Here is a 27,280-nt window from a genome sequence, read left to right as displayed (position 1 = left end):
TCAGCTGACTGCTATCTGCAGTTCGGCGGTTCAAATCTCACCGGCTCAAGGTTGACTCAGCCTTCCATCCTTCCGAGGTGGGTGAAATGAGGACCCAGACTGTGGGGGCAATATGCTGACTCTGTAAACTGCTTAGAGAGGGCTGAAAGCCCTATGAAGCGGTATATAAGTCTAACTGCTATTGCTAATTACCAGTTTTTCTTGTTGAGCATGACAGTAATTTAGTACAATTTAATTTATCATGGGAGTACCTAGGTGCTCCTATATTGTGCCTCTTTTAGGCGGCCTGCACTGGTTAATAGCAATAGCAGTTAGACTTATATACTGCTTCATAGGGTTGCCGGTTGTTTTCAGGGTGCGATTCAAGGTACTAATTATGACCTTTAAAGCGCTCCATGGCTTAGGCCCAGGATACCTGCGAGACCACCTACTGCCACCAGTAGCCTCCCACCGGGTGCCGTCGGCCAGACAGTGTCAGCTAGCGACCCCCAGGGGGAGAGCCTTCTCTGTGGGAGCGCCTTTCCTCTGGAATGAGCTGCCCCCGGAGCTTTGTATAATCCCCAACCTCCGGTCCTTCCGACGCGCCCTAAAAAGTTGGCTTTTCCAGCAAGCCGGCCTGGCCTGAACAAAACAAAATAAATGATTGATTATTCTTAATTTTAATCGAATTTTAAATGTTATTGTTAATCTTAATTGGGTTTGTTTTTTGGATACTCTATCTAATTTTTTTTAACTTTTGTAATATGTGTTTTTTTTAATATACTTGCGAGAAGGGCGGCATATAAATCCAATAAACAAACAAACAAACAAAGTCCAAAATGAGATTTTTAGTAAAAAAAAAAAAGGAATGAAATAAGGCAGTATCCAGGCACTTTTTAATTTACGTACTAATTCTTTAATGCAAATCCAGGCAAAACCAATAGATCAGTATCACTCTTTTTGCATGTTGACCATGCAATTCCTTTCTGTAAAAACTTAAAAGGCTGGAGGCAATATTCAAATTCAGGCCTGTTATTGTGGGAAGGAAAAAACTGGCTATTAACTATAGAAGTGATGGCTAACCATTTTTTGCTTGAGTGCTGAATGTGTGCATGGGTGTGTGCCGACACTCATAATGCAAGTCCCGCCCCTGCAAATACATGCACGACCCCCCCTGCACTCCCTCCACCCCACCCCCCATTTAGGTGCTAGTAGGCCCCCTGAAGCCCCCTGGAACCAAAAACAGGGCACGGGGAGGGCACCGCATTCCCCTCACCCCCTGTGCATGAATGTATGACTCCCCCACCCTCATGCATGAATGCGCATCTCCTAGTAGAGACCCAAAAATCAGCGGGTCGGCGGGAGGCATGAGCAATGAATAGTGGAGCTGACCGGGCCACGGCTTGTGTTGCCCGCAGAGATGGCTCCGCGTGCCACCTGTGGCACGTGTGCCATAGGGTCACCATCACGGAACTATAGTAATGAAAAGCTGTTTTCTCTGGAAACGCTGTCATCTATTGCTACATTCAGAACATCGACAGTTTGGTTATTGATCTAATCAAACTGTTCAAATAACTGCATGCATAATTATTCCCATTGTGTTTGCTAGTTTATGGATCCAGGCAATGCCCTTTGCTGTTGTGATGTGGCAGAGGTGGGATTCCATTATTGTTCCTAACAGTTCTCAAATGTGAACGCATGCACACTCACTCGCATGCCGTTAAAACCTGGCTCTGTCGGCAGGCCTGGGTTGATGAGTTTCCCTTCCCCTCTCAACTTGTGTGGCTGTTGGTTATTTTTAAATGCTTGTATTTGTAGTTTTTTGTGTTTCCCTTTCCCCCCTTGGGTTTGTGCGCCACCCTGAGTCCCGCTGGGAATAGGGCGGCATATAAATAAAACGAAACCTAAACCTAAACCTAACCCCATTTGTGCATGCACATGGCCTTCCGTGCATGCCTAATGCTGGCACATTACATCAGGGTGGATGGGTGGAGCCTCCCACAGCCACTACTGCCTGTTCACCCAAACCATAGAGAACTGGCTGAATCCCACCTCTGGATATAGGATATGAGGCAGAGCCTGGGGAAGGAGTCAAGCAAGTAATCACCTAGAATAATACATTTCCACTAGCAATCCAAGTTCAGCCTCCCCCCCTCCCTTGAATTCCATTAACCCTCCTCTAACACCAAGTTAATGCTGAAAGTTGTACAGGCAAGAGCAAATAAATCATCTTAACTGGAACTTAATGTGTGGTCCTGATTCTTTGTCTCCGACATGTTCCCAGATTGCTGAGGCTTGAAATCTGTAACACTGTGATTACTAGTCCCACCTTAGACATAAAAGTGAACTGTGTAATTTTGGGGCTAGTCCTTTTTTCTCTGTCCAATCCACCTCACAGGTCATTGTTGTGGGGAAATTAGGAGGAGAAAGGGGGTATTTGAAATATTCATTGCCTTGGCCTACTTCAGTGGTGGGTTTCAAAAATAGTTCGAACCTACTCTGTGGGTGTGGCCTCCTTTGTGGGAGTGGCTTGCCACCCATGTGACCGGATGGGAGTGGCTTGCCGCCCATGTGACCGGATATGAAGATGCCGACGACACTTGTCAAAACCACCTTAAATTACCTCCCACACAGCCTGGCATGCATAAGAATAAGATGTAAACTTGTTTTTCAAAAGGCATCTTTGGTTTGCGTTAAAACAACTTCAACACCACGCAATGTTCTGATTGCACCACAAACGCAGTAGTTATCCTTACCTTTCACAGAGGCACTGAGTTTTATAAATATGAGCATGATAGTGTAGAATAATCATCTCCAAGGACCAGTGGTGGGTTTCAAAAATTTTTGGAACCTCTTCTGTAGGTGTGGCCTGCTTTCCGGGTCCACTGGTGGAACCTCTTCTAACCGGTTCGGTAGATTTGACGAACTGGTTCTACTGAATAGGTGCGAACTGGTAGGAACCCACCTCTGGACTACTTATAAAATAATAAAATGGGATAAAGGTCAATAAATAAATTAAAAAATAAATAGATGTATAGTTTGCAAAATTGAGGACCTCCCCTCTTCCCAAAACTCATTAAGAGCTCATCGGTGTTCTGTGAACTACCTATGCTGGGTTGCTTTGCATTGATGCATATCTGAATGGACATCTTTTTTTTTTTAATAAGTGTACATCATTAGGATTGGACATACCATATGTAGGACATATCCATCATATAATAGGACGCACCAATTTCCTTGTGCCTGTTTATTCTGAGTGAAGCATTCATTTTTCTTATGTTCCTGGTGAATTTGAGGATGTAACGCTTCATTAATATTTGCAGTGTTTCAAGAGAGCTGCTTACAAAGTAAAGCAACCTTTTGACATTTCCATTAAGAAATTTCTCTACAACATTTCAAATATATTCAATATCTGTTATTTTTTAGGCCCTACCTGGTTCTGCTGGAGCAAAAGGTGTTGCTGGCTCAAAGGTAAAGGATCTTAGGAAATTTGGAAATAGCCATCCTCTTTACAGATGGATCTGTTACTTATTCCTTCCCGGGTAGCCTAAATGTGACAATCCCATTTACGGTGTCTTTTGTAGAGTGCTGAAGTCGAAGGAGAGAAAGTTTATTAGTCAGAAAGCTTCACATGGCTGAGCAGAGATTCAGATCAAAGTTCCCACAGCCAAATTCTTTTTCACCAGCTTCTTTTCAACCTTGATTTTATTAATGGGTCTACAGGGATTGCAAGCTACTATTTTCAAAAAGCCTGAAACAGTTATGTACTCTGAATTTTTATTTCCTTCTGGTAGCAGTGTTAGAGCAAGTCAAAACTGAAGTGAGAATTTGAGGGTGGGTGGATTTCCTACAGTGGTGGGTTTCAAAAATTGTTCGAACCTACTTTGTGGGTGTGGCCTCCTTTGTGGGAGTGGCTTGCCACCCATGTGACTGGATGGGAGTGGCTTGCCGCCCATATGACCGGATATGTAGATGCCGACGACATTTGTCAGAACTACCTTAATACTCACACACAAGCACTGACATGCATAAAAATATGAGGTAAACTTGTTTTTTAAAAGGCATCTTTGGTTTGCGTTAAACAACTTCAACACACGCAATGTTCTGATTGCACCACAAACGCAGTAGTCATCCTACCTTTCACAGAGGCACTGAGTTTTATAAATATGAGCATGTAGTGTAGAATAATTCATATCCAAGGACCAGTGGTGGGTTTCAAAAAATTTTGGAACCTCTTCTGTAGGTGTGGCCTGCTTTCCGGGTCCACTGGTGGAACCTCCTCTAACCGGTTCGGTAGATTGACGAACCGGTTCTACCGAATAGGTGCGAACTGGTAGGAACCCACCTCTGGTTTCCTACAGTAAGCGTTTAAGCTGGTTAATGAAAGAGCCATTTACTCTGGATTTGTGCAATAGGCTAAACTGCGGTGTAAATCAGTTAAAGAGGTTGGGTTGATATAATATGCTAAGCCTGGGTGGGCAATTAATTTTCCTAAGGGGCCATATGAGAAACTGGAACTGTTGTGGGGACCCAAACCAGTATAACCTGATGTCCTCAAATTCCATCACTTCAACTCTTTAGGCTATTCCAGATGAGCATTTTGCAGGTGCAGGAAAGTTTTGTCATCTTCTTACCCTCTATAGCCACCAAAGGAACCAACTTGGCTCTTCTTCTGTCCCTTATGGTGGACTTATTTACATTTGATTTCTAATTTCCAATTGATCTCACATGATCCAAGGGCCAGATATGGTGGTGGTGGGGCATAAATGCCTAGGTCTGGGCTAAGCCACAAGATGAAACTTAACAAACTTGTATGTTACACAGCTGGGCTGCCGAATAAGCCTTTCCCCCCACTCCCACCCCTGGATATTGGGGAACTTAACATTTCATGCCATGGGAACTGCAATGGGAATTGAGCTCAGGATTCACAGCAACTAAGACCTTATCACAGTAACCTTCTGGTTAAACTCATTTGACTTTGTAGCAGTTTGCCTTGGGATCTGGCTCTGGAGAGTAGTATCATTGCCCTTTTGTTGTGGTTGGATCATTTCCTAGGCTTGCTATAACTTATTGGCTGCCCATATACAGTATCACAAGATGGGACCCATTGGAACGGTCTGCTTCAAGCACCTTCTGAATCCAGCTACTTTCTGGTGGGTGCTTGGAGATGATCCTTGACAATCTGTTGGGCAAAATCATTGAGTTCTTGGTTTGCTACTGTTCTGACCCAGACTTCCTTAAAAAGCAAGACAACAGAGGTCTTGATCCCAGCAAAAACCCCTTTTATTTATATGACTGTGAATTCCTTTCATTCACAGTCAGCAAGGCTTAGCAAACAGTCTTTCAGAGGAATGTTTATCAACACAAAACCTTATCTCGTTTGGAGAACTGCCAAATAACTAGTTTCCAAAGGCAGGGCAAGGCAAAACTTGGCACAGTCTCTCCTATAGTCACAAACAGAACTTTCCACTCTTGAAATGACCGAATGACCAAATTGTTTCCTTCAAAAGCCCACTCCCCATTTGTTCCTCTTTTATTTTCTATAGGAGGGGCCAATCACCTCCAAGGTGTGCCTTTACTCCCAGTCAACCCTGCTTTCTTATTGTTCTGGCAGCTCTGCGCATGCACACAGCGGGAACAGGCCAGCTGTTCCTCTGCCTCCCTGCTATCTAGCTCCCTCTCTGCCTCCAACGCAGAGCCCTCGTCTGAGCTTTTCTCAGCCCCCAGGACTGGACCCTGTTCCTCCCCAACCTCACTGGCCACTGGCAGGCCACAACAGCTACTGGCAACTGGTGACTTGCCCTGTGATCATTCCTTGGTGCCCTCTCTTGAATCACTATCCTTGAGGGAGCAGGTCTGTAATTTGGAGGTCCTCCTGAACTTGTAGCCCACACTTAAAGAGTAGGTGGAGGCTGTGGTCAGGAGAGCCTCACCTAGCTTTGGCTAGTCTACCTGGAGTGTGAGAAGTTGTTTCAGTAAATCATACCCTTATGAATACTTGGTCAAACTACTGCAACATCCTGTACATGGGTTTGCCTTTAAAGACCACTTCCAAATTTCGTTAGATTGCGTTAATGCAGCAACCTTTATAGTACGTGCTATTCCCTGGTCAGACAGCATTAACTTTGCTAATGTTCTGCATTCCTATAAGCTTCCAGGTGCAATTTTTAAGGTGTCGGTGTTGACCTTTAAAGCTTTTAACCAAGCTACTTTTGGGACTATGTTTGCTTGCATGAGTCAGCCTGACCTATTTATTCTTGTCATCGAGCCCAGCTGGTGGTTCTTCATTTGGAGGTGTTGCTTATCTAGGAATCCTTCCCATTGGAAGTTAGACTTCATTTGCCACCTGGGAAGGGTGCAGGCAGAGCATGTTCAGAAGGACATTTAGGACCCAACACTTCTTTTTAGATTTTGCTCTCTCTGTCATTTTTTGACTATTTGCTATCTATAGTTTATCTCTCTGGATTTTATTGGATTCTGAATATGTGTCTTCTAGTGAAGTTACAGAGAAGCCTCAAGGGTGCAGTGGGGGTACAAATGCAATCAATAAATTCACCCTGGGAAATTCTGGGTGGCTAATTAATAACGTTTTAATCACATTTCAAATAGATATTCATACAGTTAAAAGCAGGAGTGAAATCCAGCAGGTTCTGACACAGGTTCTGGAGAACCAGTAGCGGAAATTTTGAGTAGTTCGAGAACGGGCAAATGATGCTTCTGGCTGGCTCCAGAGTGGAGTGAGAATGAGATTTTGTAGTATCCTTCCCCTGCCATGCCCACCAAACCTCACCCACCAAGCCACACCATGCCACCAAGTCACTCCCACAAAACTGTAACAAAAAAAATTGAATTTCACCACTGGTTAAAAGCTATCAGCTGGTCTCTGATGGAGTCTGAACCTGCCCAGGTCCTCCACATCTTCCAGAGCCGACTCATAGGGCCCCTCACTGTCGGAATCTGTTTGCAGCTCCAACGGCTCCTGCTGGGTTACAACAGGCAGGTGTCTGCCTTTCCAAATCATGTCCAATCAATTTAATTTACCACATCAAGGTGTGTCAGCAAAGATCAAGAAAATGGAGGCGGGGGGGTGGGTGGGAGCTAAATTTAAAGTGTTGTTGCAAAGGGTCTGAATATTTATGCCAATATAATATTTCAGGTTTTTTTTCTTGTTAATAAATTTACAGACATTTCTAGACCCCCCCCCATTTATATTATGGATTACTGAGTGTAGATTAATGAGGAAAAAAAAAGAATTTCAACACCTGTAGAATCAGGCTGCAGCAACAAAAGGGCAAAAGTGAAGGGGGTCTGAATACTTTCTGAATGCACTTGTATATAAAATAAAAGGAAGCACACAATGCGTTCATTGAAAGCAGAACGAATGCATTACCAAATTGGTTTAAAAAGCAGGTTTGCCCATTCTTAGTTACAAAAGAAGAATGAGTATTCTGAAAAAATGGAAGAGGTTCATTAAAGCCAAACGGTCCAGATAGAAAAATAATTGGCTACATTTGCTCTCAATCTCATTGTAGGTGAGGTGGAATCGGACAGAAAATGATTCTGTTGCCTGAATATCTCATGGGATCAGATAAGGAAAAGTAGACACGAGGTAGAAAAATGAAGACTAGTGAAAAAGATTTTTAAATAAGATTGTCTGGTTAAGTGGTTTAGCCTAAAATGGCCTGAAAGTGGTCTTATTTTAAAGGTGAAAATCTTTTCTCTCCAACAGGGCAATGTTGGTTCTCCTGGAAAAACTGGCCTGATGGGAAATTCGGGCAAATCTGTAAGATAGTTTCTTTCTCAAGTTTTACCCCTTTTTTTGTTTTGAACCAGAAGATTTGCCTTTTTTGAACTATCAATCTTTACATATATACAGTGTGTTGTTCTTACAATCCCACCCACAGGGAGAACCAGGATTGCAAGGAGAACCAGGATCGCTGGGACCCAAAGGCCCATCAGTAAGTTTATTTGCTCGGTTTCTGGTTTAGATTGAGGCTCTGGATTTTTCTGATCCAGGTTTAAAAAAAAATCACTTCTGATGAGAAGTAATTTATAAACTGGGAGAGTTGTAGAAGTGGTGCATTTAACGTCCCTTTATTTTCTCTGTCTTGCTCTCTTTTTTCATTTTAGCTCTCGTCAAAATGCAGTAAAACATAGATTTATATTCAATAAATTGAAGCTGAGAACTTGACTCCCAATATTCTAAGACTATTCAGGAGCTATGAGTTCTTCAAAAGTTATACATTTAAGAAAAGAAGGGAATTATGAAATATATGTTTGGATAGGAACTATATTAATGATTTAATTTTAATTAAATGCAAATGGAATCCAATCCATTATCGTTTTTATTCTGGCCCTGTTTTTTTTTTTTTTAACTTTTCAGCGCATAGCTTCCAGTTTGCAGTTCTCTGACAGGAAATATTTACACATTGCATAGATAAATCTAATTCCTTTCATTTATATTGTAATATACATGAAAAGCCAGTGGAATTTCAAATAATCATTGTAGGAGGGCAGCCATGTTAGTTTATTGTAACCCCAAATTAAAAGGACTTTGATAACCTCTTCAGATTAACACGTTGCATTAAAAGACATGAGCTTTTGTGAGCTACAGCTCATATATTGCTGTATCGAATGAAGTGATCATTGAAAGTTTACAGCATCTTTTAATATTTAATGGTAGAAAAAAGTGCTAGGACTCTCTGCTTTTTGCATAATAGTGGCTCCCCAAAAGTAGCTTGGAAAAAAATTCAAATGCCATGATGTATGCACACCTACAAAGATCAAACCATGGTATTCTCTGGGATAATCCATGAAAGTGGAAGTTGGACTTGAAAGAAGCAGGATAGGAAGAGTATCTATGCCTTTGAACTTTGGTGTTGGAGAAGACTCCCGACAATACCATGTACAACCAAAAATATAGAGCAATGTCTCATTGAAGATAAGCCCAGAGTTCTCATTCAAAGCATAAATAACCAGGCTAAAATTATTTGACCATGGACACATTATGAAATCTAGCTCTCTGGAAAGGGATGTAATACTGAGAAAGTGGAAGGAAAGAGAAGAGAGGATGACCAGTCACAAGATGGATGGATTCAGTTACAGGCAATGAGTGTACCAGGGAACTGATGGGAGACTTGAAGGAACAGGTTAGGGATAGATCTTCTTGAAGAAAGCCTACCTGTATTGTCAGTTGGAGAGGGGTGGGTTGCTAGGTTTACTACCGGTTTACCTGGGCACAAAGTGCGTGCACGAGATGGGAATCGGAGCAACCCACCCCCAACATTGGTATTGAAAATGACTTGGCTTTCACATAAACAATCCATCAATCAAAAGTAGCTCCTTTCAAAACATTTTCCTATGTAGTCCATCATGATTCTTGCAGGAACAGATTCTCTGGACCTTCCTTCTCAAGAAACTGCCAAATAGACAGTTATGAATTTTATTTTATTTTGGAAATGTCATTCCTCAAGCAGAGGATCATTTCAGATATTGATAGCAGAATCCTGCGTTACTTTCACCAAATCGCATGCCTTTTCAGCAATTAGTCTTGTACAATTTCTCAAGAGACGAGTGCGACTTATATATACTGTATGCTGTCTGTCTGTCCGTCTGTCTGTCTGTCTGTCTATCTATCTATCTATCTATCTATATATCTATCTATCTATCTATCTATCTATCTATCATCTATCTATCTATCTGTAGTGTCACAACCCCTGGTATGCCCAAATACGGGAGGGAGCATACTGCTACACTTTTCTGTCTATCGGCTCACTCTGGGAGCCATCCAGGCAGAAAGCCATTTTTAAAAGTTGCCTTGTTACATTTGTGTTGATAATATATGTGTGTATATATATATATATATATAGATAGATAGATAGATAGATAGATAGATAGATAGATGATATAGATATAGATATAGATATAGATATAGTATAGATATCGATTCTATCTATCTATCTATATCTATCTATCTCTATCTATCTATCTATCTATTTATCTATCTATCTATCTATCTATCTATCCCTGTACATTGCTATTAAATGATTTCTTGGAAGAGTTGCAATATGAAGGCTTTTTAAAAGCATGTATGCATTTATTAGCTATCTCTGGTATTTTATTACCATATTTTATTAGCAATCTCTCTTATTTAATTATCTCTATTGTTTTATCATTTTATCAATTGTAGGGCAGTTTTTTTTTTGTTTTTGTTTGCAATAACTTTCTTTTCCACTGTTATGCTTCTTTGTGCTATTAGAAGACTTCGAACTGTTGATTTTGGTAACTAACTATTAATCTTCCCAACTGGCAATTTCACATCAAGAAATGTAGCTGTTTCTACTTCAACACTATGTATTTTTGTTTCTTAAAGGGGTAGCAGAGGTGAGCCAGGTCCTGCTGGTCCTCCAGGGTCACCAGGTAAAACGGTAAGCGGGCAGTCTTGACTTCCATCCCTTTAGTTTGCTTGGTCAAGGGTTTGCGATCACCAGGTCATTCACTCAGGCGACGAAGATGAAATGTGAATAGGGACCATTGTCCACTTGGTTCATTTTTCAAACCCCGGCTCAATTGCATCATTATTTGAACTTCCTAAAAAAAATATCTACTTTTTAAAAAGCTAACATTTAGTATTGGAAGCCTTCACTCCTTACAGGGTGAAGTTAGATTTTAATATTCTTATGCCTTTATAAGGAACAGGAATGCCAAAAGGCTACCTCCCTCTTCCCCTCCTTTTTTGCTACCCAGCATGAATACCTTCTTTGAAAGTCTTCGTATTTCATTTTGTGCGGTTTCTGCTGGAAGGCCACTTTCCATATTCGGCTTTGAAAGAATTCTCTGTTAGAAGGGAATGCACCATAGGCTCGGTGGCTTGTGGCATTCCCCCGAACCCATAAAGACCCCATTGTTTTAGCAGATTGATAAAATCAGAAGGTGCTTTCCCCCTAAAACAGCTAATCATAACAAAGCAATTTATTCATGTATTTATAACATTTATATAGCCACCCATATTCTAACCAACTCCGGGTGGCTTCAGAGTTCGACATACCGTATATACTCGAGTATAGCCGACCCGAATATAAGCGAGGCACCTAATTTTATCACAAAAAACTGGAAAAGTTATTGACTCGAGTATAAGCCTAGGGTGGGAAATGCAGCAGCTACCGGTAATGATGTCCCGTGCAGCCGCGGGAGCGATGTCCCGCCTCCTATGACACACGGCACAGTGATTCCTATCATTGGATCACTGTACCAGAGGAGGTGGGACATCGCTATGTGGCTGCTTGCCATAACAAGGAGGAGGTGGGACATCGTTTGCAGAGCGGCAGGAGGGGGAGGAAGGGGAATCGTAAGACAGCCCTGCATTACATTAGAACGTGAGGAGGGGATGGTGCGGTGCCGCGTGCGCGGCAAACTGACACAGAGGGAGGGGAAACTCACAGGGGCGCTGTGGCCATTCACGAGCATCACCCAGCGGCATGGCCCCGCCCCTTTTTCTCCTCCATTTCGGGCAAATTTTTCACTGACTCGAGTATAAGCCGAGGCGGCTTTTTTCAGCCCAAAAGTGGGCTGAAAAACTCGGCTTATACTTGAGTATATACGGTAGTCTCCTGTTTTGAATGAGATGCACAGCCAGCTGTGAGAAAGATCTAACCCAGAGACTGCGGTCTATCAACTCTCCCTTTTCTCCAGCGCAAAAGTGCTCTAAACCGCTGCCATCTGATTGTTTTTACAGGGTGCAGAAGGAGACATTGGACTGCCAGGTTTACCTGGCCGCCGGGACTGCCTGGTCCTAAAGGCAACAGGTAAGGAGATGCAGGTCCAGAAGATGCTTGACCACTTGACTCTGGTCACATCTCTTCACAAAACGGAAGTTGTTTGCCTTGCGCCAAATTTAAATCCACGGAAAAGAAAAAACGGAAGGTTATGAAATCACCATGTCATTTTTCTTTCCAGTGTTCGAGAGTTATTGTACTGTACAATTAAAAGATTTTTTTCCCCTCTTTAATGTTTTCCCTCTATTTCTCCTTTGCTAAATATTGACAGAACAGTTCATCTTGCCGTTACAGCAAGAGTCCTTAGTGTAATCTTTCAATAAGAGAATAACCCAAAATATAGCATTTGTTTGTTCTCACTCTGTGTCCTTCACAAAGTACTGGCTGCCTGAGCCAAATTTGTTGAAGTCCATCCCATCCTCTTCGGTATAATTTCAAACCAAAGTTAATCCTTTGCCCTCCTTGCAATTCTGTTTCCTGTACTCTGTATGACTAGAACCTCTAGGGTTGCTAAAGCTATTCAGATAATTTTGTGTGGAATTTATCTTCCTTCCATGTTTCTAGAGGTGAGCTTTCTGATTCTGAAGCCTCTTAGCCAGTAGCATCTGCAGAGGGGCTGTTGGGGGGGGGGGGTTCAGAGTAATCTAAGTAATGTTGCAGCACCTTGGGGGATGCCCCACCCATTTCTATGGTGCGTGACATCACACAAACGCCCAAAGAGGGTGCTGTTATACTGCGTGCTAATTCCACCATTCTGAGAAAGCAAAAGCTAGTCACACTCATTGGGCTGATAGCAGAGCTTAGAATAGGGGTGTCAAACTCAAAGCCTGCAGGACGGATCAGCCTAAGGGGTGCTTAGATCCCGCTGGGGGAAGCGAAGGAATAGTGAAGGAATGGGCCTGGGCCTCTGCCAGCAAAAATGAGCTCCCAAGCTCCATTTTCACTGGCAGAAGGTTGCAGGGGGCCACCTGAGATCAGGAGCCCATTTTCGCTGGTAGTGGTCGGGCCACATAGCGCCCCTGACACAACTGACATCAAGCTGGCCATGGCCACACTGGCCCACACCCACCCTGGTCTCCCGAAGTCAACACAACTCATGGCGGCCCTCGTGAAATTGAGTTTGACATCCCTGGAATTAAAAGATGAAATGATGAATGAGAAAAGCTTAATTGAAAAATATATTGAGACATTTATACAGGATTATTTTTTTTAAAAAAAACTTAAATGTGCCCTACATAGAAAACAAAAATTAGTTGCCGCACAAGCGATTACGCTATATTACACGCTATAATGCTTATCAACCCAAATCTAGACTAGGGTTCTCCAATCTTGGCAACTTTAAGCCTGGCGGACTTCAACTTCCAGAATTTCCCAGCAACCAAAAAGCTGGGAGTTGAAATCCGCAGCTTAAAGTTGCCAAGGTTGGATACCAGAGGTGAATTCAGCAGGTTCTGACCAGTCCTGGAAAACCAGTAGTGGAAATTTTGAGTAATTCAGAGAACCTGTAAATACCACCTCTGACTGGCCCCCCCCATCTTTGTCTGCCTCCATCGTGACCGGAAGGAAATGGGAAATTTGAGTAATCTTCCCCTGGAGTGGGGAGGGAATGGAGATTTTGCACTATCCTTCCCCTGCCACGCCACCAAGCCATGCTACGACCATCCAGACACCCAAGAACCGGTAGTAAAAAATTTGAATCCACCACTGTCTAACCGTGGATGAGTTTCTAATTTTTTTCCTATTGGTTTGCTCAGACGTGCCTCCACCGCTGCTGCAACTGGTTGCCCAATCTGGGCCAACCAGCAGCAACCTATCTCTGGTCTACCCATTGATTCTCTGCAAATGCATTTCTCATTTCAAACTGCATGACATTCCTGCAGAGAATTTTTCCTATACACCAGCTGAAGTGGGCAGTTCCAGATACCTGAATAAACGCACCTTTGGAACTGCCTCAAACTTTGAACTGAATGGGGATCTTGCTTCACATGAGTTTCATTCCAGTGGGTGCGAGAGTGTAAGCATGTGGATGTGGATTAAGATGATGAAATGCTAAGTATTCATAGAGCATGCTTTTATTTTAATGTTTAATTAATATTCCATTCATATTTTAAGATGTGGTAGCAGAGCACTCTAGAAGGCAAATCATACATTCTCACTTTCTAAATACAGACCTGACTCATTGTTTAATTATTAGGCCATATTTATATGACTGCATTTTTCATTTGTATTTAGGGTTCAGCTGGCGGGCGAGGGCCAAAAGGAGAACAAGTGAGTATATAAACTTGCACAATCCATTTATTTTCCAACCTTGCCAAAAACTCTGGAAAGTATACGGTGCATATTTACAATCTAGGCTTGTCTGTCTTTTTATATCACAGGGACCTGCTGGGGAGAAGGAGAATCTGGACAAAGAGGCGACCTTGTAAGACTCAATGTGTTCACTCCTTTCGATAGGAAATATTCAGACTTAAAATAAAAACCCTATTGTGTCTTTCTTTTAGTGTGACTAAATAGTTCAAGGAAATTGTTCTTGCCAACACTGCAGATTTAATAAAGGAAGCCTTTAGTAATGTAGCAAAATGTTAGGAAGGGATTTGCAATTCATAGAACATGCCAGATGCAATAAAATCGCAAAGCTGCCTATTTCCACATTTATTATTTATTCAATTGATATGGTTTCGTAATCGCCAATGACCAGATAGGGCCTCCAAAAGGATTAAAGTCACATCATCATGATAAATAATGGACGCAAATGCCATCTGACTAGGTTATGGTAGTCTTCCGGGGAAAAAACAAGGCCAATAACCCTCTCCAATCAAGAAATGTGAGCTGGGTTCTTAGTTCTTGCCCCGTGACAAAGTCTTTGATGACAATCTGAGAACCACTATAATTAATGCATCTCTTCCCTACCTGGCAATGATTGGCTGATTTGGTCCACAAAGCACTTCATTTACTTATGAGGGTTCACCGACAAAAGGGCGACCGACAAAAGCGCGCCCGACTAAACCACGGTGACAAAACCGGAAGTTCTAAAGCGCTCCGACGAATCAGCTCTGAATCGCGCCGACAACAGCGCGGTGACAGAACTGAGCTGTAACCCTAAACCTAAACCTAACCCTAACCCTGACCCTAACCCTAACCCTAAACCTAACCCTTACTTTCTTCTGTCGACGCGCTGTTGTAATCGCCCTTTTGTCACTGCGCTGTTGTCGCCACGCTGTTGTCGCCGCGTTGATGACATCGCGTTTTTAGCGACACGGTTTTGTTGCCGCGTTTGTCGTGCCGCTTTTGTCGGGTCACGCTTATGAGAGTTGGTTCGCTGGAGCTTCTCCCCAAGTGGGAACTTGAAAAGAAATTTCCCTCTTTTAAAAATAAATGAATCAGATTGGCAGCCCTCAAGGCCAAGGTAATCTTCATGGCTTTTTCTCAGGTGCTAGTTCCATGTTTCTTTTATAAGACCTCCCACTGAATATGATCATTCCTGAACTTTCACTCATCAATGGCTGTCCTACTTGAGGATTCTGGGCCACAAAACCTAGACAGCGCTAAGATTGGGGAAGACATGTATTAATTGCACTAGCTGTTTCTGATATAAAAACTTATTAGGTTTCCTATTTTTGATGGTTGCAAAGATTGGAGGCCAAGAATGCCCCAAATAAAAATACCGTGAATTTGACATATAACCGTTTTTATACAGCGAAAACTCATCCAAGGCCCAACTCAACACTCCAACTTCAAAATGTATATTCTGTTGCGGAATTTGTGGTTATTGCTTTCTATCCTTTTGAAGCATCCCTCTAAAGACTTCTCCTTTCCTGTAATTATTGGTAATACCTGTATACACTCATAAGGTAGAAAGAAGAATATGAAATGGATTATATGTAAAACTGCACATATCTATGCCAACCTGACACCATTCATCTTGCTTTGTTAGGGTGACGCCGGTTTGCCAGGCCCTAAAGGATCTGTAAGTATGATGAACTGCAGGGTTACTGAAAATCCAAAACATAATAAATCAGCAGAAGTGGTAAAAAAAAAAAAAGAGGGTAGTTGTTTGCTTTCGCAAATATGTTAAAATATGCAGTTCCCCAAGGAAAGAAGCTAAGATGGAATGATTCATCCATTTCCTCCTTTAAAACTGTGGATTATGTCTCTGGAGACTTTTCTTTTTGCAAAAGTGAGAATGTAACTTTTCCTAATGTGTAGAACGGAGGAGGGGCAGCATGTAAAAATGAAGTTGGTAAAACAATAAAAGTATATAAAAACTCTGGGAAAGAAATGAAGGATTTAGAACTAAGTATTGGCAAAGCAGTACCTGCCAGGTCAATTTCTATATAGCATGTATCCAGATCTACACACCTTCTAGAGCCAGGAGCATCACTGCTATAGGCGTAAACCCTTGGCATCCTTAACTGCGGTTCAGATTTCTACATAGCCTGTAGTCCAATTGCATTGCAAATCAGGATGCAACATCTGATCTACTTTAGAAGTATTTTAAATTGTGGCTACCACATGCAAAAAGAAGCAAGGGAATATACTGAATGGAACCCTGTTTTTGATAGGGGTGATATATCAAATATCTCTATCTCTATCTCTATCTCTATCTCTATCTCATCTATCTATCTATCTAGCTAGCTATTATCTATCTATCTATCTATCTATCTATCTCTATCTCTATCCTATCTCTATCTCTATCTATCTCTATCTCTATCTATCATCAGCATCATCTCACATCTATCAGCTATCTATCATCATATCTATCTATCTTTCTATCTATCATCTATCTATCTATCTATCTATCTATCTATCTATCTATCTATCTATCTATCTATCTATCTATCATCTATCTATTATCCATCCATTATCTATCTAACTGTCTGGCTGTCTGTCTGTCTATCTATCTATCTATCTATCTATCATCTATCTATCTATCTACTATCTATCTATCTCTATCTCATCTATCTATCTATCTAGCTATCTATCTATCTATATCTCTAGCTCTATCTATCTATCTATCATCATCATCATCTATCAGCTATCATCTATCTATCATCTATCATCTATCAGCTATCTATCTATCTATCTATCTAGCTATCTATCTATCTATCTATCTATCTATCTATCTATCTATCAGCTATCTATCTATCATCAGCTATCTATCTATCTATTATCCATCCATCATCTATCTAGCTTCTATCTACTATCTATCTATCTATCTATCTATCTATCTATCTATCTACACTACCTACCTAGCCTATCTATCTATCTATTATCTATCTATCATCATCATTCTATCTATCTATCTATTTCCCATCCATCCATCATCTATCTATCTATCTATCTACTATCTATCTATCTATCTATCTATCTTCTCTATCTCTATCTATCTATCTATCTATCTATCTATCTATCTATCTAATCTATCTATCTATCTAGCTAGCTAGCTAGCTATCTATCTCTCTATCTCTATCTCTATCTCTATCTCTTATCTATCTCTTATCTATCTATCTATCTAAGCTATCTATCTATCTATCTCTATCTCTATCTCTATATCTTCTATCTATCTATCTATCTATCTATCTATCGATCTAGCCATCCATCCATCCATCCTCCATCCATCCATCCATCCATCCATCCATCTATCCATATAATCTCTCTATCTCTCTATATCTCTATCTCTATCTCTTATCTATCTATCTATTATCTATCTATATCTATCTATCTACTATCTATCTATCTATCTATCTACTAGCTATCTATCATCTTCATCTATCTATCATCATCATCAGCTTCTATCTATCTATTTATCCTCCATATCTATCTATCTATCTATCTATCTATCTATCTATCTATCTATCTATCTATCTATCATCTATCTATCGAGCTAGCTATCTATCTAGTCTATCACATCATCTATCTATCTATCTATTATCCATGCATGCATGCATGCATGCATCCATCCATCCAACTATCTATCTATCTATCTATCTATCTATCTATCTATCTATCTATCTATCTATCTATCTATCTATCTATCTATCTATCTATCTATCTATCTATCTAGCTAGCTAGCTACTACTATCTAGCTCTCTATCTCTCTAGCTCTATCTCTATCTCTTATCTATCTCTTATCTATCTATCTATCTATCTATCTATCTCTCTATCATCTATCTCGTATCTCTAGCTATAGCTTATCTATATCTATCCATCCTCCATCCATCCATCCTCGCGCCATCCATCCTCCATCCATCCTACCATCATCCATCCATCCTCCATCCATCCTACCATCCATCCATCCATCCATCCATCATCGATCGTCGATCGATTGTCACGTTGGTTCCTGTTACTTAGATTGCCTTCCACTTTTGCAAATTATCAGCTGATTCATCAGTGGAAGGTGCAAAATTAAACTCCCTCTTACCTCCATGGTGAAATATTCTGCTATAGAGCGCGTTATTTTGCGTGTTGAATTAAACATGAAAAGATGCTGAAGGTTCTTTTTTAGATAAACTCAAGGGGTTCACAGTTCTCGTGATGTGTGGCAACATGTCTCAGTGGTGTCTGGAGAGGGAGCAGCATTTGTTGACTGGGTGGTGTTTGGACCGGAATATTATAATTAATGACGTTTAAAACGAACTGGAATATGAAAAGTTAATCATCCACCTCATCTGAAGCCATTAGGCCTGGTTGTCCTGACTATGGAGAAATATTGTTATATATTATAAAGTGGTTATGTTGTTATTACTTACATGAAGGGAAGAAAAATGGTGAAGGCGGCAAGAGAAATGCCATTGTGTTCATCTCTGATTAAGCAGTTATGATGATCTGAAGGGTGAAAATGGGCCCTGGATGGTTTAGAAGGGAAAAGAGGGCTTTGCAATTTATTTCTGTGAATGCAGAGGACTACAGTAACCATTCAAACTTAATAGAGTTTGAATACTAGAGGACTATATTGAATTCCGAAATACGCAATGTAATGTTTTAGTGGAATTGAGTACATTTGGAAAAACAATACTCACCTACATGCTGCAATTACAGCTATTACTGATAGTCTCATCGTATCAGTTCTCCGTATAATCAGTCCAAGGGGCTTTCTTTTCATCTGTACATATGACTCAATGAGACAATTCTTCTGTGATGGTTGCAACCGTTTTTACATTTCCCTTTCCTTTTCTTCCTCCTTTCCTCCTTTCCTGTTCTTTTCATTCTTCCTCCATCCTTCTTCTGCAGCTTACAACAATACCCTCCTAATTTTCTCTTTCCCCAAGAAGAGAAATAGCTCCCCACCATCCCAAATGCTTGTACGACCAAATTCTATCTTGAGCTAATATTTCTTTCCTTGGCAGTGATATTTATAGAACACAAAAGTGATGAGCTTAAACGCCCTTGTATTTTATAGCCTTCTGGTGGTTAAGCTGTTTTAAATATTTAATATATTCATAGGATTTGGGCAAAGAGAGGAATTGGAAATTGCTTCGGGGATCATAGTGCTTAAATAATGTTTTGCTGCACAGGTGCCTGTGGGGACAAGGGAAATAAAATGCTACTCGCTATGCGGAAGCTTCTTTTTTTGGTTTAAGAGGAGAACACAAAAATAATAATAATTTTAAAAACCTGACTGAAACATCAGATTTCCAGGGTTATTTTCTCCTGCTAGGACTCTTTGCAGAATTTCAGATCAAAAGTAATGTGAAATGTTATGAGGTCATACAGGGGTGGGGTTCCGTCTGCAGCTACTGCCGGTTAGCTCAGGGATTGCGCCACACGATTCTTGATGTCGCTGTGTGGCGCATACACAATGCAACAAAAATTGCTCTGCGCATGCGCAGAAGGCAAAAATAACGCATCGCCAAGAGAACTGGTTCAGGCGCATGGCAGGCCTGGGTCATTGCCAATTCCAGGCCGCCAAGTTTATTACCAACTTGCTTCGCCGGAACCGGTCCGAACCAGTAGGAACTCACCTCTGGTGTCATAATAGCCAGAGGTGGGCAGCACAGAATTAACAACCGGTTCACCCATCCCCAAAAATGTGAGAGCGTGCGTGCACATGCACACTTTGCTCGTGTGTGTGCCATCCGCACATGTGCCTGGCCTTCCATGCATGTTCTTCACTTACTGTGTGTCCTTGCACCATGTGTGCGGCATCAAAACAAGGCTAAATAAGACAGTATATCTCTGGGGCAGGTGGGCAGGCCCTTCTCACCTGCAGGTCACAGCTACCAGCTCTCCAGAACCGATCCAATCCGGCAGCAGCCACCATGATATAGCATCTTATAACAGGGTATATAATCGTTGATAGTGGAAATCCACATGTTTGGGAATTAAACCTATGGATTCACTGGAATGCCCTGTGCCTTGCAGGAGATAAAAGAAGACAGCATTCATTATCTGTTTATTGAAAAACCTTCTCATTTAGCAAGCTCACATTATCATTTAACAAGGTGTCAAGAAAGTTAAGATAAATGCCACGAAGGAGGAAGCAGAGTTCTGGTATTATAAACTTTTAATTATGAAGAAAGTTGTTTACTTCTTGCCCCCTTCTTTGTTAGATGGCAATCTTGGTGAACCTGGCTCACGTGGGCCCGAGGGAAAACCGTGGCATGCCTGGCATAGAAGGATTCCGTGGGCCTCCTGGCCCCCGTGGTGTTGCAAGGGGAACAAGGTCTCAGGGGCTGCCTGGCAGTCAGGGACCAGCGGTGAGTAACAGTTCCTTTTTATAATATGAGTGTTGTCCTGGCAAGTGCAATTCCATTCTTCGAAGAATAGATGCGGGAAGAAGAATGTATTTTGTACTGCTTGCTAGCATGGCTACCCAGTTATGAATTAAGAAGGAGGCAGAATGCTGTCCTAGCTGAAACAGCACATTACGCATGCAAGAGGGATGAAGACCTCCTTTTTGCCCAAAACCTTAATGGGGTGCAGAGATTGTTACTTCCAGAGGCCTTCTGCCTCCTGGGCAAGGGGTTACGACAAACACTGCCGATATATTTCAAGACCTTGAGTCTGAAAGGGAAGCAATTGGTTGGGTCTCCAGATGGATCATAAATGGTTTGTGCTTTCCACGGAGCTTGAGGGTGACTCTCCCCACCTCTCCAGGGAAACAGTGACCTGCCCCACTTATAGCCCTAATTGAGGGGCCTATATTTCTAATAGGTTCATTGTGAATCTATTAGTGTCCTGGATCCTCTACAACAGTGGTCTCCAACCATGGCAACTTTAGACTTGTGGACTTCAACTACCAGAGTTGGGAACTCTGGGAATTGAAGTCCCAGGTCTTAAAGTTGCCAAGGTTGGAGACCACTGCTCTACAATATCTAAGATGCCAGCCGTAATGCTACTCTTTCAGCTGAGTTTGCCCACAGCAGCACAGAGTTTGAAAAACATTGGAACTACTAATGAAATACATATTCAATAAATTTGTGCAGGCAGCAGCAAAAAGCAGGTAGAACTAAACCATACGGTGAACAGGGCAGGCAATCCCCTTTGAGAATTAATCCTAGGCTGGGAGTAATTCAACTCCTACTGAAAAGGTCCTACCTCAGTCTAGGACTGTGATGGCGAATCTATGGCACGCGTGCCAGAGGTGGCACGCAGAGCCCTCTCTTCTGGCACGCACTGTCAGGCACTCGGTGCCTAAAACATTCACCATCACTGGTCTAGGAAGTGCAGAGTCATTGCCCTTATTTTCACTGGAAAAATAACTGTTCCTCAACCACTCTGCTTTTCAGTTTTCGAATTGCCCTTGCCTGACGTTTACCCTTGAAGGTGCTTTTTTGGTAAACTGCACTTGGATTTGTGTGATAACGAACATGAACCTGCAGTAGGCAAAGGGCGCAATGAGAACTCTTTGCAACTCTCAGGCTGAATTGGAGTAGCAGAGTTTTCTACTCAAGGGGTGCCTGACTCTATGGGGAATCCTTTCCTGCCCTGTTCTCATGCCCCACATACTCAGCTCCCCTCTTCTTCTGTTATCTTCTTTCTGAAGTAAGGGGTTAGGAAGCAGCATAAAGGACTCACTGGCATCCTGTAATTGGGACCTTAGTGCATGTTCTGGTCTATATTCTTATTCTTGGCTTTCTGCTCCTTGTATTATTGGAACTGCTTCAATCTGCAGGCTTGAAAATATGCTGCAGCTGCAGAATTGTTCCCTTTGACTGCTCATATCCCATCTACTCCATCCTCACACAATCACTATGTTATTTTAATGTTGTATTTCTTTCAGGGCAGAGAGCCGACTGATTTGCATATTAAACAGGTTTGCATGAGAGTAATACAAGGTAAATAAAACACTCTTAATATATTTTTAAGGTTGCTCATGAGTATATTTTAATGTACATACCTAACGCTACAATATGATGTGCCTATATTCTGTTTTCTCCCTCTTGCATATTTTCACCCAGCATTGCTTGTGCTAATTTTTGAAATCTAGCGGGATTTACTAACTATAACAGCTGAAGTGCAGGATCTGGGTTTGCAAACTCAGATTCAAGGTCTTACTCTATCATGATTCAAATCCAATCACACTCTCACACAACCCAAGATATTTCACAGGCCTATTGCGTAGATCAGGGGTAGTCAAGCTTTTTATACCTACCGCCCACTTTTGTATCTCTGTTAGTAGTAAAATTTTCTAACCACCCATATTAATGGTGATTTATAAAGTAGGGAAGTAACTTTACTTTATAAAATTTATAAAGCAGAGTTACAGCAAACCCCTACCGCCCACCATGAAAGCTGGAATGCCCACTAGTGGACGGTAGGGATCAGGTTGACTACCACTGCTTAGATAAAGCAGCAATATATGTTTTACCCCACCAGGTACTATAGAGGTCTCAAGAATAAGGCAAAAAATAAATAACGTAATAAATGAAATGTGACTGATTTATAACAATGCCAGTACAAAGTTGGATGGAATGTGAGAGAGGTTTTTAGATGTCATGAGGTGTAGTACATGCTACAGCACATACAGCATATGCTTTCTAAGTTTGCTGGGAAGATAATAAAAATGTTAATCTCTATAAAAAGAAAACCCTAAATGCAGCCTTATCTATGTACTATGTACTAGGTATCTCTTGTAACACATTGAACCTTACTTGGTGAGGGAGCAGCCAAGTGATCAAGGCACTAAACTATTTACACAATTGAAGACAATTTTGGCATCAGAATTACGATTTTTGCAGAGATGTCGTTTTTAAAAGGGGGCCAATCATAGCAATTCATTTCTTAAGAGAAAATTAAACTACTCTTCTCCACAAACTCATATCTAAACTTTAGATCTCTCTCTCTCTCTCTCTCTCTCTCTCTCTCTCCTCCCTCCTCCCTCCCTCCCTCCTCTCCCTCTCCCTCTCCTCTCCCTCTCCCTCTCTCTCCATCTCATCTATCCTTTATCCCTCCCTCTTTTTCTCCCCCTCTCTCCCTCCCTCCCTCCCTCACACATAGATATTCTCCATGGAAATTTTCTTCATGGAAAATAGGTTTCGTGATTGGTGTTTTTTTTTAACTAATAGGATTACATTTGGAACTGCTAAATGTCATTCATTCTTTCTTCCTATGGTGGGTGTCAGATCACTGAAAAAGGATGTGACATATCCATTGCCTCCAAATGTTTGCAAATCCAACCCCAAAATCTCTAGGGAGGCTAAGAAAACCTCTAATCTGAAACTAGCAGTCAAACCTAGATAGATTATGATCTATTTCTCAGGAGGTTTCCTGGGTTTGCAAGAGAAATCGATCGGTTCAACCTTAGGACCTTAGCACAGGGAATAAGGTTATTCCAGTAAACAGGAATATGTGTTAAATAGAAGATCTTCCTTCCCCGCCCCAGTCCTACTGATATTACTCATCTACAGGCATTAATCATAAATAATGTTAACTCATTGCTTCTACCTAATGTTGTAGACTGACCTCTTCCCTCCCTGCTGAACAAGAAGGGCCATGAAGCTTTTCCCTTCTAGGATTCCAGATTCTGAAGTGGGAATTCAGCTGTTCTAAATAAGGCCCGCTCTGAAGGGAAGCCTTAATCTCACTCTCACAGCAAATCTCTTCAAATCTGACTTCTTGCCACATGAACAATCAGCAATAATCCGTATACCATCAACCAGTTTATAACCCTAGCAAATTTCATAGTAATAGATTATCTCATGAATTTAGGAAACTTGTACACCGATGGTTTCCACCACTTTGAAATCAGATGTGGAGTTTTGCAATTCCCAAAATACAGGGAGCCATGATGGTGCAATGATCAGAATGCAGAATTGCAGGCTAACTCTGCCCACAGCCAGGAGTTCGATCCTGACTGGCTCAAGGTTGATTTAGCCTTCCATCCTTCCGTTGTCAGCAAAATCATGACCTAAATTGTTGGGGGCAATATGCGGACATTGTAAACCGCTCAGAGAGCCGGTATATAAGTCTGAAGTGTTACTACTATTGCTATTAAAAAAAACCTGAGCTAATTTATCTCAGGCTCAGCTTCTCTTCTAACATCCGAGAGATTTGAAACAGTCCCTGTAGCTCTTCTCAACTGTCAGCTCAAGAGGACTGACACAGATCTCCCCTTTCCCCCCTTTTTCAAGCAGGAGAGGAGACTTATGCCAATATTAGGCTGTTCGGTTTTCTTCATTTCTTTTTCTTCTCTTTTGTGAGGAGAAGGAGGACTTTAGTTTTGATTTTGCCACAACACTTGCAGCGATTCACACTAAAGGAAAGGCATAGTTTGCCTCATGAATCGCGAAAGGAAGATACGTTTGTATCTTGTCCACAAACTGCTTAAGAGAGAAGGCAGAGGGGAGAAGGTGACGGTGTGGAAATGGTCTGCATGGACTTCAACACTTCATTCTTTTCATTGAGCAGAACAATTGGTGCAGATGGCTGCTAGTCTTCGGAGGCCTGAATTTGGGGCTCCTGGCATTCCAGGCCCACCTGGCCCACCTGGCTCCCCTGGACTTCCAGGAGACAGTGGCTTCCAGGACAGGCTGGATCCCGTGGATTGCCTGGTCTTAAAGGCCCTCCTGGTGAGATTGGTCCGAAAGGTCCGAAATGAGAAATTCAGAATATTGCTTTGTGCATCAGATATATTATTATTATTATTATTTATTATTATTATTATCATCATCATCATCATCATCATCATCATCATCATCATCATCATTATTATGTGGTTAATCTTTGGTGAGATTCACAGCCTTTGGGGCTGGTTGTTGTTGTTATTATTATACAATTGTATCACAGCGGCCAGTTGTTTCGCCGGATTTGGCATTGGTTACTAGTCGGGCCCCACCAGGGGCCTAGGACGTCGTAACGTATTTTCGTAATATGCGTGCAGATCCAAGCAGTGCGGCTTTTTGCATTTGACTGATGGTGATTTTGTCAATTTTTAACTGTTTTAAATGTAATTCCAGTGCTTTGGAATAGCACCCAGTGTGCCAATTACCACTGGAATTATCACTGCTGGTTTGTGCCATAGTCGTTGAATTTCGATTTTTAAGTCCTGGTATCTTGCGATTTTTTCATGTTCCTTCTCGGCGACCCTGCTATCACCTGGTATTGCGATGTCTATGATTGTGACCTTATTTTTCTCAACCAGTGTGATGTCTGGTGTATTATGCGCCAGTATTTGTCGGTTTGTAAACGGAAATCCCACAAGATCTTGACCATCTGATTTTCGGTGACTTTTTCAGGCTGATGTTCCCACCAGTTTGTTGCTGTTTTAATATAATAATTTTGCACAAATTCCAATGGATCATTTGTGCTACTGAATTGTGCCGCAATTTATAATCAGTCTGCGCGATTTTTTTACAGCAGCTGAGTATGTGATCAACAGTTTCATCAGCTTCTTTGCAAAGTCTGCATTTGGCATCATCAGAGGATTTTTCGATTTTGGCCTTAATGGCATTTGTGCGGATAGCTTGTTCTTGCGCAGCCAGGATTAGTGACTCTGTTTCTTTCTTAATGTACCTGTTTTTAACCATAACCAAGTTTGTTCACTGTCCACTTTATCTTTATTTTTTCCAGAAATTGACCATGCAGTGCTTTGTTCTGCCAACTCTCCATTCTTGATTTTATCACATCTTTTCTGTATTCTTGTTTGTCTGTTGGGCCTTCAGTAGATTTTGTTCTTTACTTCGATTAATAGATGTTCTTGAGTGTCTTTTAAATAATCAGCCAGTGCATGTTTTTCTTCTTCAACTGTTTGCTTCACTTGTAATAATCCTCTGCCACCTGATTTTCGGGGCAGATATAGTCTATCAGTATCACCACGTGGATGTAAACTGTAGTGCATTGTCATTAGTTTCCTGGTTTTTCAGTCCAAAAGGTCCAAATCAGCTTGTGTCCAGTTAACTATGCCAGCTGTGTATCTTATAACTGGTATTGCCCAGGTATTTATGGCCTTGATTGTATTTCCACCATTCAATTTAGATTTCAAAATTTTCCTAACTCTGTTGGTGTACTCTCGCCTGACAATAGTTTTTACTTCTCCATGCTTGATGTTATCCAACTGCAGAATGCCTAAGTATTTGTAGGCTTCATTTTCTTGCATTTAATTAGTTGGCCATTGGGCATTTCAATTCCTCAGATGCAGTGATTTTGCCCCTTTTTATGGATACAGTGGCGCATTTTTCCATGCCAAACTGCATTGAAATATCGGTGCTGAATACTCGGACTGTATTGTCAATGATTGGATTTCTATTTCTGACTTTCCATAGAGTTTCAAATCATCCATATATAGTAAATGCGAAATTTTTTCAGCTTTTTGGCTGTTTGGTAGCCTAATTTCATTTTTTTTAAGATTACTGATAGTGGGATCATTGCGATGATGAAGAGAAGAGGTGAAAGTGAATCACCCTGGAAAATTCCTCGCTTGATATTAACCATCCGTAGATCTCATTCCCTACTGCTCCAACTCAGTTCTCCATTGTTTCATTGCCTTTTCAGTAAAGGATGTAATATTTTGCTAATGCCAGTTGTTTCTAAGCATTTTATGATCCAACTATGTGGCAGTGAGTCAAATGCCTTTTTGTAATCAATCCAGACCATATTCAAGTTCGTTTTTCTGTTCTTACAATTTTCTATATCATTTTATCAATTAGAAGCTGATCTTTGTGCCCCTGCTCCTTCTTTTGTTGCCTTTTGCTCTACTGGCAAGATGTTGTTTGTTTCCAAATAATCCATCATGTTATCTGCAATAATGCCTGTGAGTAATTTGAAGGTTGTTGGTAAGCATGTTATTGGTCTATAGTTTTCAGGTGTTGTTCCTTTAGTTGGATCTTTCTGAATCAAGTATGTTTTTCCAGTTGTCAACCATTCATCAATTGGCCCTTTTGTAAAATTTCATTCAGTTGCCTGGCCAATATTGCATGTAAACTGGTCAGATATTTGAGCCAGAAACCATGTAATTGGTCCTTTCCAGGTGATGTCCAATTCTTTACCTTTTTAACTCGATTTTTGATCATCTCAGTTGTTATTTCTAATACTTGCATTTGTTTGTTGCCAATGCTTTTCAAAGTCATGTATCCACTTTGCTTCCTTGT

At 41.3% G+C, this 27,280-nt stretch overlaps 1 protein-coding gene across 1 annotated transcript in view; it reads left to right on the top strand.

The window, feature by feature from the left end:
- Positions 1-27,280, top strand: part of LOC116507199 (collagen alpha-1(IX) chain-like) — a 121,926-nt gene that overhangs the window by 86,437 nt on the left and 8,209 nt on the right. The window contains 10 exon segments of the mRNA XM_032215171.1: positions 3,406-3,450; positions 7,709-7,762; positions 11,714-11,783; positions 13,508-13,767; positions 15,688-15,724; positions 20,303-20,343; positions 20,345-20,449; positions 21,976-22,030; positions 24,603-24,710; positions 24,713-24,795. Of these exon segments, the coding sequence (XP_032071062.1) occupies positions 3,406-3,450; positions 7,709-7,762; positions 11,714-11,783; positions 13,508-13,767; positions 15,688-15,724; positions 20,303-20,343; positions 20,345-20,449; positions 21,976-22,030; positions 24,603-24,710; positions 24,713-24,795 (858 nt within the window).

Source organism: Thamnophis elegans, chromosome 4, assembly GCF_009769535.1.
Source record: "Thamnophis elegans isolate rThaEle1 chromosome 4, rThaEle1.pri, whole genome shotgun sequence".
Classification (NCBI taxonomy): domain Eukaryota; kingdom Metazoa; phylum Chordata; class Lepidosauria; order Squamata; family Colubridae; genus Thamnophis; species Thamnophis elegans.
The sequence above is the reverse complement of the archived record's forward strand: the minus strand, read 5'-3'. Positions and strand labels throughout refer to the sequence as shown.